The 14,778-nt window shown below is 39.8% G+C and overlaps 1 protein-coding gene across 1 annotated transcript in view; it reads left to right on the forward strand.

Moving 5' to 3' along the window:
• The window catches only part of CDC42SE2 (CDC42 small effector 2), a 41,244-nt gene extending 26,870 nt beyond the window's left edge, over positions 1-14,374 (forward strand). The window contains exons 2-4 of the mRNA XM_065406539.1: positions 5,387-5,488; positions 11,667-11,784; positions 12,341-14,374. Of these exons, the coding sequence (XP_065262611.1) occupies positions 5,387-5,488; positions 11,667-11,765 (201 nt within the window). The 3' untranslated portion in view covers positions 11,766-11,784; positions 12,341-14,374. The remainder of the gene's footprint in view (positions 1-5,386; positions 5,489-11,666; positions 11,785-12,340) is intronic.
• The last annotated feature ends 404 nt before the right edge of the window (positions 14,375-14,778 follow it).

Below are 14,778 nucleotides of genomic sequence, written 5' to 3' on the forward strand. Positions count from 1 at the left end.
GATCGGGAACTGAGGCACAGAGAGAACTAAGTGACTTGCCCAAGATCGTATAAAGTCTGTGTCAGTGCATGGAATTGAACCTGGTTTCCTGAATGCCCTAACTACTAGACTGCCTGCTGATACTGATAGAGGACCTGCTATACGGAAACTGAAGTGTTCCTCCTCTTGCTGTCGTGAGTGGGAGGTGACACACAAACTGAAGTGTGGGGCGAGAAGGAAAGATCTGAAGTGAAAAGGAGTGGAAGGAGTTGTGTAACCTATGGAGAGGGGCAGAAAGATTCACAAATACAAGATGAACAGAAAAAATCAAGTGGGTGGAGAGATGTGTATGAAACTTAGATAGAAGCTGTGATGCTACTGATTGGACTGATAGCTGGAGAAACTCAAATAATCTCCCGCCCCCCACCCCCCTGAGAAAGTCAGGAGAGATCACCTGACTTCCTAGCCAGACAGAAATGAAATTGAACACCTGCCTTGCTCTAGGACCCTACAGTAACGATTATTTTGGTGAAGAAACAGTTTTCAAGTTCCCAAGGAGCTATAAACTACTAAAGTATTTTCTTTAAATTTATGAGAGATACCTTGACTGCTTGCTGTTTAATTTCAATAAATAATGTGGATACATACTGTATTTAGACCTTTTAATCTCACTTCTGGGTCTAAAGTGCTAGAAATGTGCAGGATTTTAAAATCATCTTGCTAGGACATCCAAACATTGGTCTCATCCTGAATCCCGATTTCATACTTTAAAAGGAACAGACAATACAGTGTGTGGGTGTGAAGTGTGTTATTCACAGCTTCAAAATGGGAAAGGCTTCAACTGTTGCCCTGGCAACTATGGCAACTAGCATGTGACATGGCATCTGTGTAATTCTACTGTATGTACATATTAATTGCAAAAATTCTGAAACGGGCCTCAGAATTACTTGTTCTGTCTCTTTCCCAGGAACCTTTTTTTAAAGAAGGAATGTATTCTTTCCTTTCTTGAGTCTAAGGTTACTTGGTGTGTTGTCACTTCTTTGTAAAAGGGAGTGAAGAGGCCTTGGGGAAGGCAGGAAAGAGGAAGAGGTAAAAAAATGAATACTTTTCGGGCTAAAGGAAGTCTTCAGTGTTTTAAAAAAAAAAGTTTCAGTAATTTTAGCCACATAAATATGGAAAGTTATTACCGCTCTTTAAAAATTATTCAGGACAAGGCAGCAAATACATTTTTTAGATTTTGTGAAAGATGGATGGCATCTAACTGCTGTTCATCTATCATGGAATAAAGAATGAGATTTAGTTGCAGCAGTGAGGCACTGGGATTTAGAACATCTGAGTGCTGTTCCTTGCACTACCATAGACTCACTCTGTGCCCTTGACCAAGTCATTTAACACATTTGTGCCTTGTCTTCTCCATCTATAAAATGAATACTTACAGTACTTCCCTGAAGGCTTTATTAATGTAGCTACAGTGCTGTCAGATCCTCTGAGTGGCACCATATGCATATATTATTTTTTATTTCTATTGTAGTGAAGCCCCTACATGAGAAGATCCCATTACTATCCCCAAGGGCAGGAGATATTTCATTGCCTTGTTTCTAGCTTGGTGTGTCTCTTTTGCCCCTTTGTTCATAATGAACAATAGTAACATTGCTACAATGGGACATAGATAAGTAGTTAAGCATGTGCCTGAGTTGGGTAGGGTTACCATATTTAAAAAATAAAAAAAGAGGACACTCCACGGGGCCCTGGCCCTGCCCCTTTCCCACCCCGGCCCCGCCCAACTCCGCCCCTTCCCCAAAGTCCCCGCCCTAACTCCACCCCCTCCCCTGAGTGCCCGCATTCCCCCTCCTCCCTCCCAGCCACGCGAAAAGGGCTGCCCGAGCGATACCGGCTTCACGGTTTGCCAGGCAGCCCCCAGACCCTGTGCCCCCAGCCGGCGCTTCCCCAGCGCAGCTGGAGCCCGGGAGGGGAAGCGCCCAGCTGGGGGCGCAGGGTCTGGAGGCTGCCCGGCAAACCGTGAAGCCGGTAGCGCTCGGGCTTCGGGCAGCCCCCCTGCCTCCGGACCCTGCGCCCCCGGCCGAGCACTTCCCCTCCCGGGCTCCGGCGGCTGCTGTGCTCCCTGAACTCCTGGGCTCTGTAAGTGCCGAGCTGCCAGAGTGCTACCGGCTTCGGGCAGCCCCCATGCCTCTGGACCCTGCGCCCCCGGAGCCCTGGAGGGGAAGTGCCCGGCCGGCGGCTCAGGATCCGGAAGCACGGGGGCTGCCCGAAGCCGGTAGCGCTTGGGCAGCTCGGCTCTTAAACAGAGCAGAAGAGTCAAGGTAGGGAGCACAGCAGCCGCGGGAGGCTTGACGGGGGTTTGATTACCAAAAAGCCGGACGTGTCCGGGAAAAACTGGACGTATGGTAACCCTAGAGTTGGGGCCTTTGACAAAAGCTAGTGTAAACAACGTGGTAACTCAGCTTTATGTTACTAAGTTCCTGTCTCCACTTGTATTAAAAACAGGGTTTCTTGAAGCTTTTTAGAATCCTGACTTACAACCTTCAGGGAAGGCCAGTTGGGGCTCGCTATGTATGGCTTTTTTGTTAAGAAAATGGGATTGGGACTCAGGAGATCCATTGTTCCGTTCTTTGCTGAGTTGTGGACTATGCCGCCTTGGGCAAATCACTTAAGGGTTGGAGGAAAATGATTAACGCTTTGTTTCTAGGCTTGAATCACATTGATATAACTAAATGCACAGCATCTGATTCTGGTCTACTTTCACTAGTGGTTACACCAATGTAATTGTTTTGACTCATGGTATGTACTGGAGTCAGGCCTGTTATGGCTGATGCTTGCACTCTCACTTTTCTCCTCAGAAAGGGAGGCGTTCTGCTACTGATTACTATGAAATATGTACAGCTGTGCAGAGGACAGAGGCTCCATTTTTTTTGCAAAAGATTTTGAAATTTTGGCATTGTTCAGAATAAGAATGAAAACCAACATTTTTTTCAGTTCTCTGCAAAGGAAAATTCTAAAGTTTGTATATGGGTATATGTATTTTATACACATACACATATATTTTGGGTTGAATGAAATGTTTGGTTTTTACAAAAATGAAACATTTCATTTCAATTTTGACTTCTATTTTAATATATAACACAACATAAAATTTCAAAACAGTCATTTTAAACTAAAACATCTAAACATTTTCTTCTGAAAATGTCATAATGGAACATTGTTGAAACGCTTTGCAAGTTTTTCCTCCAAAATGAAATTGCAGTGAAATCAGCCTGATTTTTGAAGCATGTCAGTTTTGACAGAACCAGATATTCCAACGGAACACAAGTCTGTTAAAGTTTCTCTGACCAGCTCTAAAAATCAGGTTTATTTGACACACAAAAAATTAGTCTAGTTAGTAGTTGAAACCTTGCAGTATATGCACAATTCTGTCATGGTGGGAGATAAAAGAAATGCTCTAAACTCTGAACCATTTTATTATAGTAACTTTAATCAATGTAAAGCATTATTCTGAAATTCTCTTCTCTCAGGTCGGCCGCAGACTATTTCCCTATTTATATCATGAGTAACTTAGACTTTAATACTGAACAGACTATTTCCTACATGAGCCTATTGCTCTTCTCTAGGGTTCAAGCACTAGTTCAGTGGCCTCCTACAAAGTCTGTTTTAAACAGCGTATTTTTATAAAATATATTTTACATTAATTCTTCTTTGAGTGTTTGCTTATGTCCATTCTATGCTAGGTGTGCGTGTGCCATGTGTACAGTTGCCGAAAATTTTTCCCTCAGTGGTATCCATTGGGCTGGCTCTAGCACCTTCTGGAGTCACACACACGTGCTGGTATAAAGGTTGCCGCTGGCTCCGCCCCCTTTTAGTTTCTTCTTTCTGGCCATTACGGTTGCTGGAACTACCTCTCTTGCTGTAGCAGGGCAGGGGCGGGGCTAGAGCAGGGCTCCTCCCCTCCCCCCCCCGTCCTCTTTTTTGATTGTGGAAATATGGTAACCCTAGATTTGATTTAATTCCAGAAATATTTTGCTCTTGTTGGGCATATCCTGTGATGTATTCTCACAGCTGTGGCTTTGATTCACAGTGACTTTTAGCTGGAGTTGTATTTTGACAGGAGTGATTCCCACTGATAAGACATGTAAACTTCCCACCCGAAACTTCAAATGATCCTAGTATCTATCACAGACCAGAAAGGGTGAGATACTGATCCTTTAAACTGTGATAGATCAAGCCTTGATAGACAGGGAAGCTTTGACTGAGTCAGGTAACTTCTTAATGGCAATTGTGTTATACTTATTCAATTTCAGTTTAGTGGTTAGCTTAAACTGGAATGTTCAGTGTGAAACCCATGGCCACTCTCATCTTTTAATACAGGAGAGTGGCCTGCAGCAATGACTGGTGGCAGCATATGATGCTGCATTAGATCTAACCAGCTCCTGTATTAGAGATAAGGGCAGCTGCAGTCTGTTCCATTTTATGCATTTAAGTGCAGACTTTGGTCTTGTGGCAGACTGCCAAAGCAGCCTTTATCAGGATAAATTTTGTCTGCCTTTGATTCATCATTTACCTATTATTACATTAACAAAAATTGAGGCAGCAAGTCTATGCGAGAAAGGGGAAACTGAGGTCAAAATTGTTATGCTGTCCATGCTGTGAGGGATGGTAAGATATATTATAAAGAGTATGCTGAGCATGTAATCTGACATCCACTGCCATGGTATTAAGGCCTGGTATTATAACTGTGCTGCATGAAAGCAGTTTGAATACACAGAGACCTTTGGGAACATATGTTTAGACTGTGTAAATCCATGCAGAGATACCTTAGAAATGCTCCTATCAGAGCACTTTCACAAAATGTGTTCTTAGTGCTATGAATTCATATTGGAAATAGTGTAGGATTTCTGCGCATTTGTGTGTTTTGTATGGACATGAAAGATAGTGATTAATGGTTGATTAAACCAAGAGCATCTGATGTGTCACAACTGTAAACTAATAGGGGACAACTGATGTGCAACTCCAAATGTCAAAGATAGTTAGAACTTTTTCTGTGTAAAGAATTAAGTATGTTGTTTTGTTTAATAGGCATTAGATTATAGTAAAGTTACTGATGTGTAGCTGGTTGCATATAGAAAGTTGTCTAATACTAGGAATGTTCTTATTGAGCTGTCTTCTAAACACAATACTTGACCACATGCCCTTTGGTTAATGCCAAGGTATTGTGGATGACGCCGTGTTTAACTTAACCAAAAAATTGAGCTCTGGTCTTCTTATGCTAAAAATACATTTAACGCTCTGTGGGGGCAGTTCACTTTTAACTATAAACCAAATTTTATATTTAATCCAGGTATTCTTTGCTTTTTAAGTAAGTGGCAATCACAAAACTTCTTTATCCACCTTTCAGAAAAGGCGACGGCGGATCGACCGAAGTATGATTGGAGAGCCAACAAACTTTGTTCACACAGCTCATGTAGGATCAGGAGACTTATTCAGTGGAATGAATTCGGTAAGTGTGTATGAATGAAGAAAACCCTGTATCATCTTAGGCTGCATCCATACAAATACTAGAACAAAGACCAGAGAAATTATAGTTAGAAGACTGATTCACCACTGTGTTACACCTGTTTTACTATTGATTTCAATGGAGTTACATCATTGTAAAACTGGAAAATAACACAGTGCTTAAAACATTCTTAAAAATATTCTTAAAACATGCTTAAAATAGTCTAAATCAGAGTGTAAAGCTAGTAAACTTTTAATGTTCTGTTTACTGATATTATCATCTAGCAATTTTTGATGCCATATAAATTATAAGATAGTCACTGAGTAAGCCTCTTTTTCTTTCCTAATGGAAATGAGCCATTTGTGTATTCACATAAGCTCGTATTGCAAAATAGGCTAGGAAGAACTAGAAAAAGACTATCCTTAAGACCAACAGACAATGCATATATGAAAAATGGATAAAAATGTTTCCATAGTATTTCACATTTTTGGTGTTTCTCTTCATTAGTTTATTGATCTTTCATGCAAATGTTATCAGTCTTGTTGTTTTATTAAGAATTCACATTTTTCCACCTGAAGCTATAATCCTATTTGTGACATTAGTTATTCTCACAGAAAACTGTTGTGATGTCACAAGCAAAGACTTGCAGCTTCCTACGGAGGAAAAGCATAACAACAATGAATATATGTACTACCAAGAGACAAAGTGCTTGTTTTCGTGCACATGTCCTTGAAAACAAAGAACAAAGATGGAGAAATGTGTTGAGAATGATTATATAAAGGCAGACTTCTATACAGAATATTATTTCAGTGTTTTCTGTGAAATGTTAACCAGTCTTTAAGATCTGATTCACCTCATTAAAGTTTTAATGCAAGGCAAGGGAGGTGTACTCACAGAAAGATACCTTTATGTCCTTTGAAATTTGATATATTTATATGCCTCTAATGGTACACTTAAAAGGAAAGAGATTTGATTGGGAACAGTGAGTTTTAGTGAACGGGGAGGGAGGACTCTAGGGCAGGAGTATAGGAATTCAAGGCATGTGGGAATCTTTGAGCAGAGCTATGGAAATCAATCACTTTCAGTTGTTAGGTAAGCAAAAGATGACATTTGTAGCTTCCTGGAAAGGAAGCAGCTTGTTTGCCTTCCCAGCTGTAGTAGAGGCACTTGATAGCAGTTGGGGGAAGGGCAAAAGGAGATGGTTTGATATTGCAAACAAAATATCAAGGCTCCTTGAAACAATGTATTGGCTAGGGCACAATTTTAATAAAACAGTTGTACGCATACCATTATAAATAGATGTATAGCTTGATAAATATATAATTAGCTTTTACTGCATTTTAATGCAGTGTTTTTAGTTTCATTAAAAACAGTTTCTCTGCCTGCTCATTAGAAACGTACATTTTCTCTTTAATTTCAATTTATAATTCTTTTGAAGGATTAAGAACCTTTGAATCAGTATTTAGTTGTTCCATCTTCCTTAGGACGCTTTTCTTTTCCCACAGCCACCGACCAGAAGTTTATGGTGGCATGGGACTCCTTTTTCTTCCTGTCACTTTCAGCCCTCATCCCTCTTTCTTACAGACTTTAGACTTGTAGACTTTAAGGCCAGAAGGGACCATCATGATCATCTATTCTGACCTCCTGCACATCACACGCCACAGAAGCTTACCCACCCACTCTGGCTGAGTTACTGAAATCTTCAAATCTTGATTTAAAGACTTCTTACAAAGAATCCACTATTTACTGTAGTTCATACCAGCATGTGGCCCATGCCCTATGCTGCAGAGGAAGGTGAAAACTTCCCAGGGTCTCTGCCAATCTGACCTGGGGGGAAATTCCTTCCTGACCCCAAATATGGTGATCAATTGGACCCTGAACATTCGGGCAAGACCCACCAGCCAGATGCCTGGGAAAAAATTTCTGCAGTAAGTCAGAGCCCTCCCCATCTAGTGTCCCATCATTGGCCATTGGAGACATTTGGTTATAGTAGTTGCAGATGGCCATATGCCCTTGTGGGCAATCTCATCATGACATCCCCTCCATAAACTTATCAAGCCCAGTCGTAAAACAACTTAGGTTTTTTGCTCCCACTGCTCCCCTTGGAAGGCAGTTCCAGAACTTTATTCTTCTAATGATTAGAAACCTTCATCTAATTTCAAGCCTAAACTTATTGATGGCCAGTTTATATCCTTTTGGTTTTGTGCCAACATTGGCCCTTAACTTAAATAACTCCTCTCCCTTCCTGGTGTTTATCCCTCTGATGTATTTATAGAGAGCCATTATATCTCCCCCTCAGCCTTTGTTTTTGTTAGGCTAAACAAGCCAGGCTCCTTAAGTCTCCTCTTGCTATGTAGGTTCTCCATTTCTCTGTTCATCCTAGTAGTCCTCTGAACCTGTTCCAGTTTGAATTCATCTATTTTAAACATGGGAGACCAGAATTGCACTCAGCTCTCCAGATGAGGAAAGACTACAAAGACCCTTTCTCTATTTCTTCATCTTTAAACTACATATGATACAGCTCTTCTTTCTCTCCAGATGGTCATTATTTACTACCCCTTAACCTGCTTCTGCCTTCGTCTTGAACATTGACTGGTTGTCCTTCTTTCTATCTCCCCAGTCTCCTTCCTTTATTTTGAGTAAAATCATATCTGTGGCCAATATGATTCATCTGCCTCTTCTCTCCTCTGGTCCCCAGGTCAGGATGGACTCGCCCACTCAGCTTTGGTCTTTTTTTTTTTTTTTTTTCCACTCTCGCCTTTGAGAAACACTGATTTCTCCATTCTTGATTCACCTATTTATATTATTGACATTGCCCATTCTTCTCTCTCTTGCTCAGCCGCTCACTCCTTCTGTAATATTCAGTTCTCTAGCCTCTGACTTCTTTCTCCTCCCAGCCCTCTTCTCCTTTTCTTACCCATCCTCCACAGCGTATATTACAAGGTCACAACTATATATCCACCCTATCTGCCACACTTAATACTCTGCCCATTGCACCAACTATTCATCTAACTTTCCTGCTCTTTCCTTTGCTGTTGCTTTTGTTCTGCTTAACAACTTTGAAGGAATTCCTGTTACCTCATCATATAAGTTCCTTTCTTCATTCAGCTGTCCCCCATGCTTGCCCAGCAATACTTATCCATTCCTATGTTCCCAGTACCTGGCAACTCTTTGTCACTTTAGGGCATGTCTGCACTGCCCCACAGTTTGAACTACTTGGGCGTGAATGACGGTACACAACAAAGTGCTGTGCTGTAGCTCCCTTGTGTGGATGCTGCAGGCGTGAACTTGTAGTATAGTAGTGCAAATTAGGGACTTTTACATTCACACCCCCATAGTACAAACTGTGGGTCTAATTGTCTTTCTCTTCATTCTCTGCATAGGAGCTAGCTGTTTTCGCAAAGACAAAATTGACAGTATTCAGTTGGAGCTCTCTATCCCTGCTCCCCATCATTCCACATTACCACCTCCTTCTTTTGACTCTGTCCTCCTTTACCTCTGTGTCCTCTGTGAGGCCTCCCAGGATTTGATTTTTTTTATTTTTTTTTTGCTTCAAACACCTGCACCACCTATTTGTATTTCTTAGTACTTGAATCGCTTTATGAATCCCTTATTTTTTCTATGTGTAGTTCAAACTGTCTTCTCTTGTGCACAACGCTGGTCTCACCTACACCTCAGTCCATATTTCCCCCAATCCCTCTTTTGCATCCTAAGCTCTGCTTTCCCTTGTCCCTCTGTCTGTTACTCCCACTTGTCACTCCCTGCCTTTTTACCAAATGACCACCCTATTCGAGGGTGCCAAACACTCTCCCACATCTACAAATTCCTCCTCAAAACTCATTTTGCTGAGTAGCCTTCCACTGTTATCTTCCACTTCAGTGCCATCTGCCCTGCTCCCTTATGCTAACAAAACTAAATAGAAATTACCAAGACACATATGCAACACAACAGCTCATGTAATCTTTATTTGCTGTAATCCTGACCCTCTTTTTTCTTTCCTCTTCTTCCCCCCCCCCTCCCCAATTGCCTGTTTTATCCCTCTGCGTGTTATGTCTCAGTTAGATAGTAAGCACCTCAGGAGAGCAACCTGGTCTTACGTGTACAGCATCGTAGGGACACATAGTGCCTTTAAGAAATATGGCCTTAATTGCACTTCACTGCACTCACTCTAACATTTTTTGATAGACTCAGAAGGATGATACTTCCAAATGAGTATTACCAGGGCAACATTTTAATAGACCTGATTTTCAGTCAATGTTCTTGACAGTTGTATATCACTTACATAGATTTTCATACAGGATGCCCCATTGTAGAGTTATGGTGGTAAGCCTTTAAAACTTGCTGATTTTTGCCTTAGGTGAATAGATATGGTTACTTCAGCATCTGTACTGATACCCTAACTTCCCGACACTTGCTAACTGCAACACCTATGCCAGAGAGACCCAAATATTGAGACAGTTTATTTTATTAACAACGGCACCTGGCAAGACTTCAGAGGTGGCCACTGTTGAAAGTTTACTCTTGGTTTGTTCAGCAGTGTGACTTGTTATTTGTATGCTGTTTTAAAATAAAGCAACATATCAAAGTTTTACAAGGCCACCAGGTGAGCATGCCGCCAGGGATATGCATAGGAAGACCTATACTGAAGACCTGTGTTTGGAGGAATAATCTATTTCCAGGCTAGTTAAGGCAAGGTTAATCAGAAATGAAAGAAGTGTGCCATCCTTTTAAGTCTTTTGTAGTCACTCCTGCCCATACACTGAAAGTTTCTGAAGTGGGTTGACCACCTGCAATCCCTTTGCTCCTAGGCTCAAGAGAAGATGCTGTGGTGAAGAGCACTGTTCAGTGAAATTGAACAATTTATTTCCTTGGGTTGATGTGGGAAACAGCCATCATGTTTTCTTCAGATGTTAATTTTTGTCCTGCTCCCCCTGGTATCAGAACCATGCTGTCTAAAGTCTTGTTTAAACATGGTTGTTGCCAGCTGAGTTCTAGCATAGGATCTCTTCATGTTGCTTATGGAAACTTCTACACATAGGAGAGAGCCATGTTAAATGTGGTTTTCAACTATGGGTGTCTACATTATAAAACATTTGTCTGTGTGAACAGAAAAAAAAAAGTGCTATTGCCCAGTCTTAGCTTAGGGGTTGGGTCACTAACATAGTTTTAATGTGTTTTTTTTTTACTGACGTTTTTGAGTTCTCTGTGGGAGGATACATGTGAAATTATTGTAAGTATCACACTTGAGGACAGGGCCTTATTGCTATGAGCCCCATTTCAAAAGATGGAGACTGAAATAAGTGTAGGGGGCGGCTGGGGGGGACGGACATAAAGAGCTTTTTCCAACCATTCTTAACATTGAAATGATCTGCCCTAAGGCATTCAGAGAGATGTGATTATTTTGATTTATACTGCATGAGCACATGAGAATTGTGGTCTCACTAGCTTTTTACGGATATAGGCTATGAAACCTTTTTTTCTTCACGTATTTATTTGTGTCAGCCTAAAAAGTACCTTCAAATAAATCCTCGCCAGAGAAGTTGATACGTTGAAGCCTCATTTAAATAAATCCTCTGTTTATTGAAGAAATAGGATCAGTTGAAGGAAAAATAAATCTGTGCTCCAGACTACATCACCAGAAAAAATCCTTCCAAAGGGTCTCTAGTAGTTTAGGAATCTCTAGGCAATGAACTGTTGGATAGGCTTATACAACTATATCTATGGAATCTATATTACAGTGCAATATTCTGTATAAAAACATCATCTTTTTTTAACAGTACAGTATTGTTAAATTCATTGTTGCACAGCAAAGAATCCCTGCCTAATTCTAATCTGAAGCCAAATTTTCATCTTGATATACTGAAGCACTTGGATTAGAATTGGAGAGCAGTAAGAGATTTGATTAGTTTTCTTGAGACTAATCAAGACTGGTTGATGAAAGACTGAAACAACCAGTTTCCTAGTGGACCAGGAAAAAAAATAATCAATGAGTACCAGTTCTTCCTTCATCTCTCCTGCTTGCCTAAGTGCAAGATGTGAAAATTCCAGCAAACCTACTTCCGGAAATGTCCTCAAACAAACATAATGCCGCTGTAATAGGGAGAGGGCACTTTAAAAAGCACCAGTTCACGTTTGATCTGCCTTATCATTTGCTATCGCCATTCCTTTCCTGTTTCTATAGGTGAGTTCAATTCAGAACCAAATGCAGTCCAAGGGAGGCTATGGAGGTGGCATGTCTGCAAATGTTCAGATGCAACTTGTAGATACAAAAGCAGGATAACCTTGGGGAAACATTTCCAGTGAGTATTACAGACATTCCAATGTTGTGTTACGCAGTCTGGTATGGCCTTTTTATCACTGACACAGAATGCTAAAGGAGAATATCCTACAATGTAACATAAACAATTCTCTATAAATAACTCTACCCTTATGATGCATTATTTTAAGCATGTTTCTGGGTAGTGGGCTCCATACAAGGAGAGTATTTATATAACAACGTATTTTGTATTATGTGATGAGCGATATGTTTAATAATTCAATACTGATTACAAACATGTTTAATTAAACTGATTTTACACCCATCTATCAAGATATTACTGTAGGGAGTTGGGCTTCTTTGTATGTTGGATGTCTTAGCAGCAGATGCAGATTGCATACTAATTTTCATTATAACTGTGAGTGGTATAATTAAATAGCACATTTAAGAGGAATGTTGCAGGAGTGCTGCATACTAAAATAAACATAATATGAAGGCTATTAAACAGATTAATGTTATATAGTGTTTAGAAAGCTGTCATGATCATATTTTCAAAAGTCTTGCTTTTGTTTAACTTTGATTTTCTCTTTGTTTCACAGGTTCTTGTGAATTTCTGTATCTTCTTTCCTGTGTTCCCCCTTTTGCCCTGGTGACTGCTTTCTGTGTTCATGACAAGAGAGAAGTGATGGCTCATTGTTCACCCCTTGTGATTATTCCAGTGAAAGTTGCTGTTCTGCTCTGATGATATCATTTGTCAGATTGGTCCTACCGTGCCTTTCAGTGGCATGCACACATTTGGCCTCTATCAAAACCATGGACATATAGCTGTTTAGGGTTTGGGGAGTTTTGTTTGTTTGTTTTGTTTTCCTTTTTTACATTTTTCAATATTAAGCAAATTAATGCTCCAATTTCAGCTTGGTCATCTTTTTCTTTTCTTTCTGAAAGTGCTAATGTGCAGCATTCTTCTTTTGCTGGGTCTCTTAATTTCCCGCTCCCCCTCTGTTCCTATTAATGTGAGTGAGTTCCTATTAATGTTTTTAATCTGTCATTGTTTATATATGTTTTTGAAAGGTCTGGGACCTGCAAGCACAATGATCATTTCATACATTTGAAAATCAGCAGAGTAGATGACCGCATGCTTTGTGAAGTTGCTTTGTATGGTGGCCTGTTTAGTGCCAGAAAAAAAAATGTTTGTTACTGCGGACTGATGATACTGTTGCTGATTAAAAGTTTAGCTGTGGCACTGGGTCATGGCAGGCTCTGAAGAAGGACTTGTAACTTAGCTGCTTCAGAGTTATGTCTTAAGTTTTCATCCAACTGGTCTTGAAATAATAAAGAGTGAGCTTGCATTCATAAGGCATTTTGTTGTAAATGTTTAGTATATTTATTTTGAAAGAGCTGACCTCGAGATTGTAAACCAGTGTAGTACCGTATCTAAGTGTTGTGGTAGAGCTTTTTGTCTGTTTAAACAAGCATCATCATGTTTGGCTGCTTTCTTTTTCTTTTTCCTTTTTTAATTTTGCTTAATTTTTAGGTTATATGGTCATTTCTAGTAGCAGCATGTCAAACTGCCTGCGATATTAGCTGAAGTTTAGTTGACCTCTCTAAGTAGTTGGCAGTTTCTGTGTACTAAATATTTAGGGGCCATGTAAGTTGCTAAGAGCAACATACTGATCTGGCAGAACAGATGCCAGGGAAAACAACATACAGGGTGACTTTTTACTATGTCAGTAAGAAGCCTTTTGCTCAGGTTCCAAAGCATGTTCTTCTTTCACATGTTGTGAAAATTGTATTTTAATATTGCACTGTTCTCAGATTTTTCTGTAAATGGTCCTTTCCTTTTTTTCCTCCTTGTTGGTGATATGAAACAGAAGTCAATGGTTTGAATTCTAACTGACTTCAAAAAATTATGTGAAAAATCATCCTCAACTACATTTAACATTTTAACTAGCAAACTGGGCATAACTGAGCCTAATCAGATGAAAGCTAAAATAAATATACATAAAAACGTAAATGTGATACACTTAACAATTATTGTCCTCTCCTTTCTAGCCCCTCTCCTAATTTCCATTTCCATTTTGTGTTGAAACAGACCCCAGATTGGTATAAACACATACACATCTGCTTTTTTTCCTGGTACTAAACAAAAAGTCATATTCACACAAATATACTGGATATTGAGGCCATTGACTCTCTTCAGGAGTATTAAAGTTGTAATCCGATGGTAGACGTAAATTATCTGGTTGGATAGTTCTGGTAAACTTGGATAGTCTTCACCGCTGGAGGTACTGATTCATGATGCCACAGGATTCAGATCTGTTCAGTTGTCTGGAGTGCATAAACATGACAGCACGGTGATTTGGGGTCAGCATTTCAAATGCATCTTTATCAATGAGCCTTTAAATACTCTAGGCTTACAAAATGATTTTCACTTTTTGTTATCACTCTACGAATTAATTTTAGTGAGCAGGTTTACCTTGCACTTGTCAAATGTCTTCAGCTCAGTAGCCAGAAAAAAAATTGACATATTTTTATAACAAACATACTTTTTTTGTACATTGTGTTCATTCTTGAATAAAGTCAGTTCAGTGTTGACTTGTAGATATTAAAAGGAAAGTATTGACTTTGATTCAATAAATGTTTTCTTTCAGTTGCTGGTTGACCTTTTTCTTTTTCAGAAATAATATAACAGTAATACTTACATTAGGAAAACACTTGTGTTCTGTAGACAATTTCATGGTGATATTATTACACTGCTCTACAGCCAAAATGCTTCTGAAATAAATGTAGTCAAACTTTACTAATTCTGGGTCACTGAGAACGAAAATGATGCTTAAAATTGTTGATTGGCTCTAGTTTTCAAGATATGCTATTGGGTCAGTATATACGACCCTTGACTTGGGAATGGCGGAGGATAAGTGAGTTATAAAGGGAAGGGATCTCAATTTAAACCAGAAATGACTAAAATACATCTTTGACTGGATCTATGAATAAATCTATGACTGGGTTTGGACAGTACTTGCTTTTTAGGCAAAAC

This window comes from Emys orbicularis, chromosome 6, assembly GCF_028017835.1.
Source record: "Emys orbicularis isolate rEmyOrb1 chromosome 6, rEmyOrb1.hap1, whole genome shotgun sequence".
In the NCBI taxonomy this organism is placed as follows: domain Eukaryota; kingdom Metazoa; phylum Chordata; order Testudines; family Emydidae; genus Emys; species Emys orbicularis.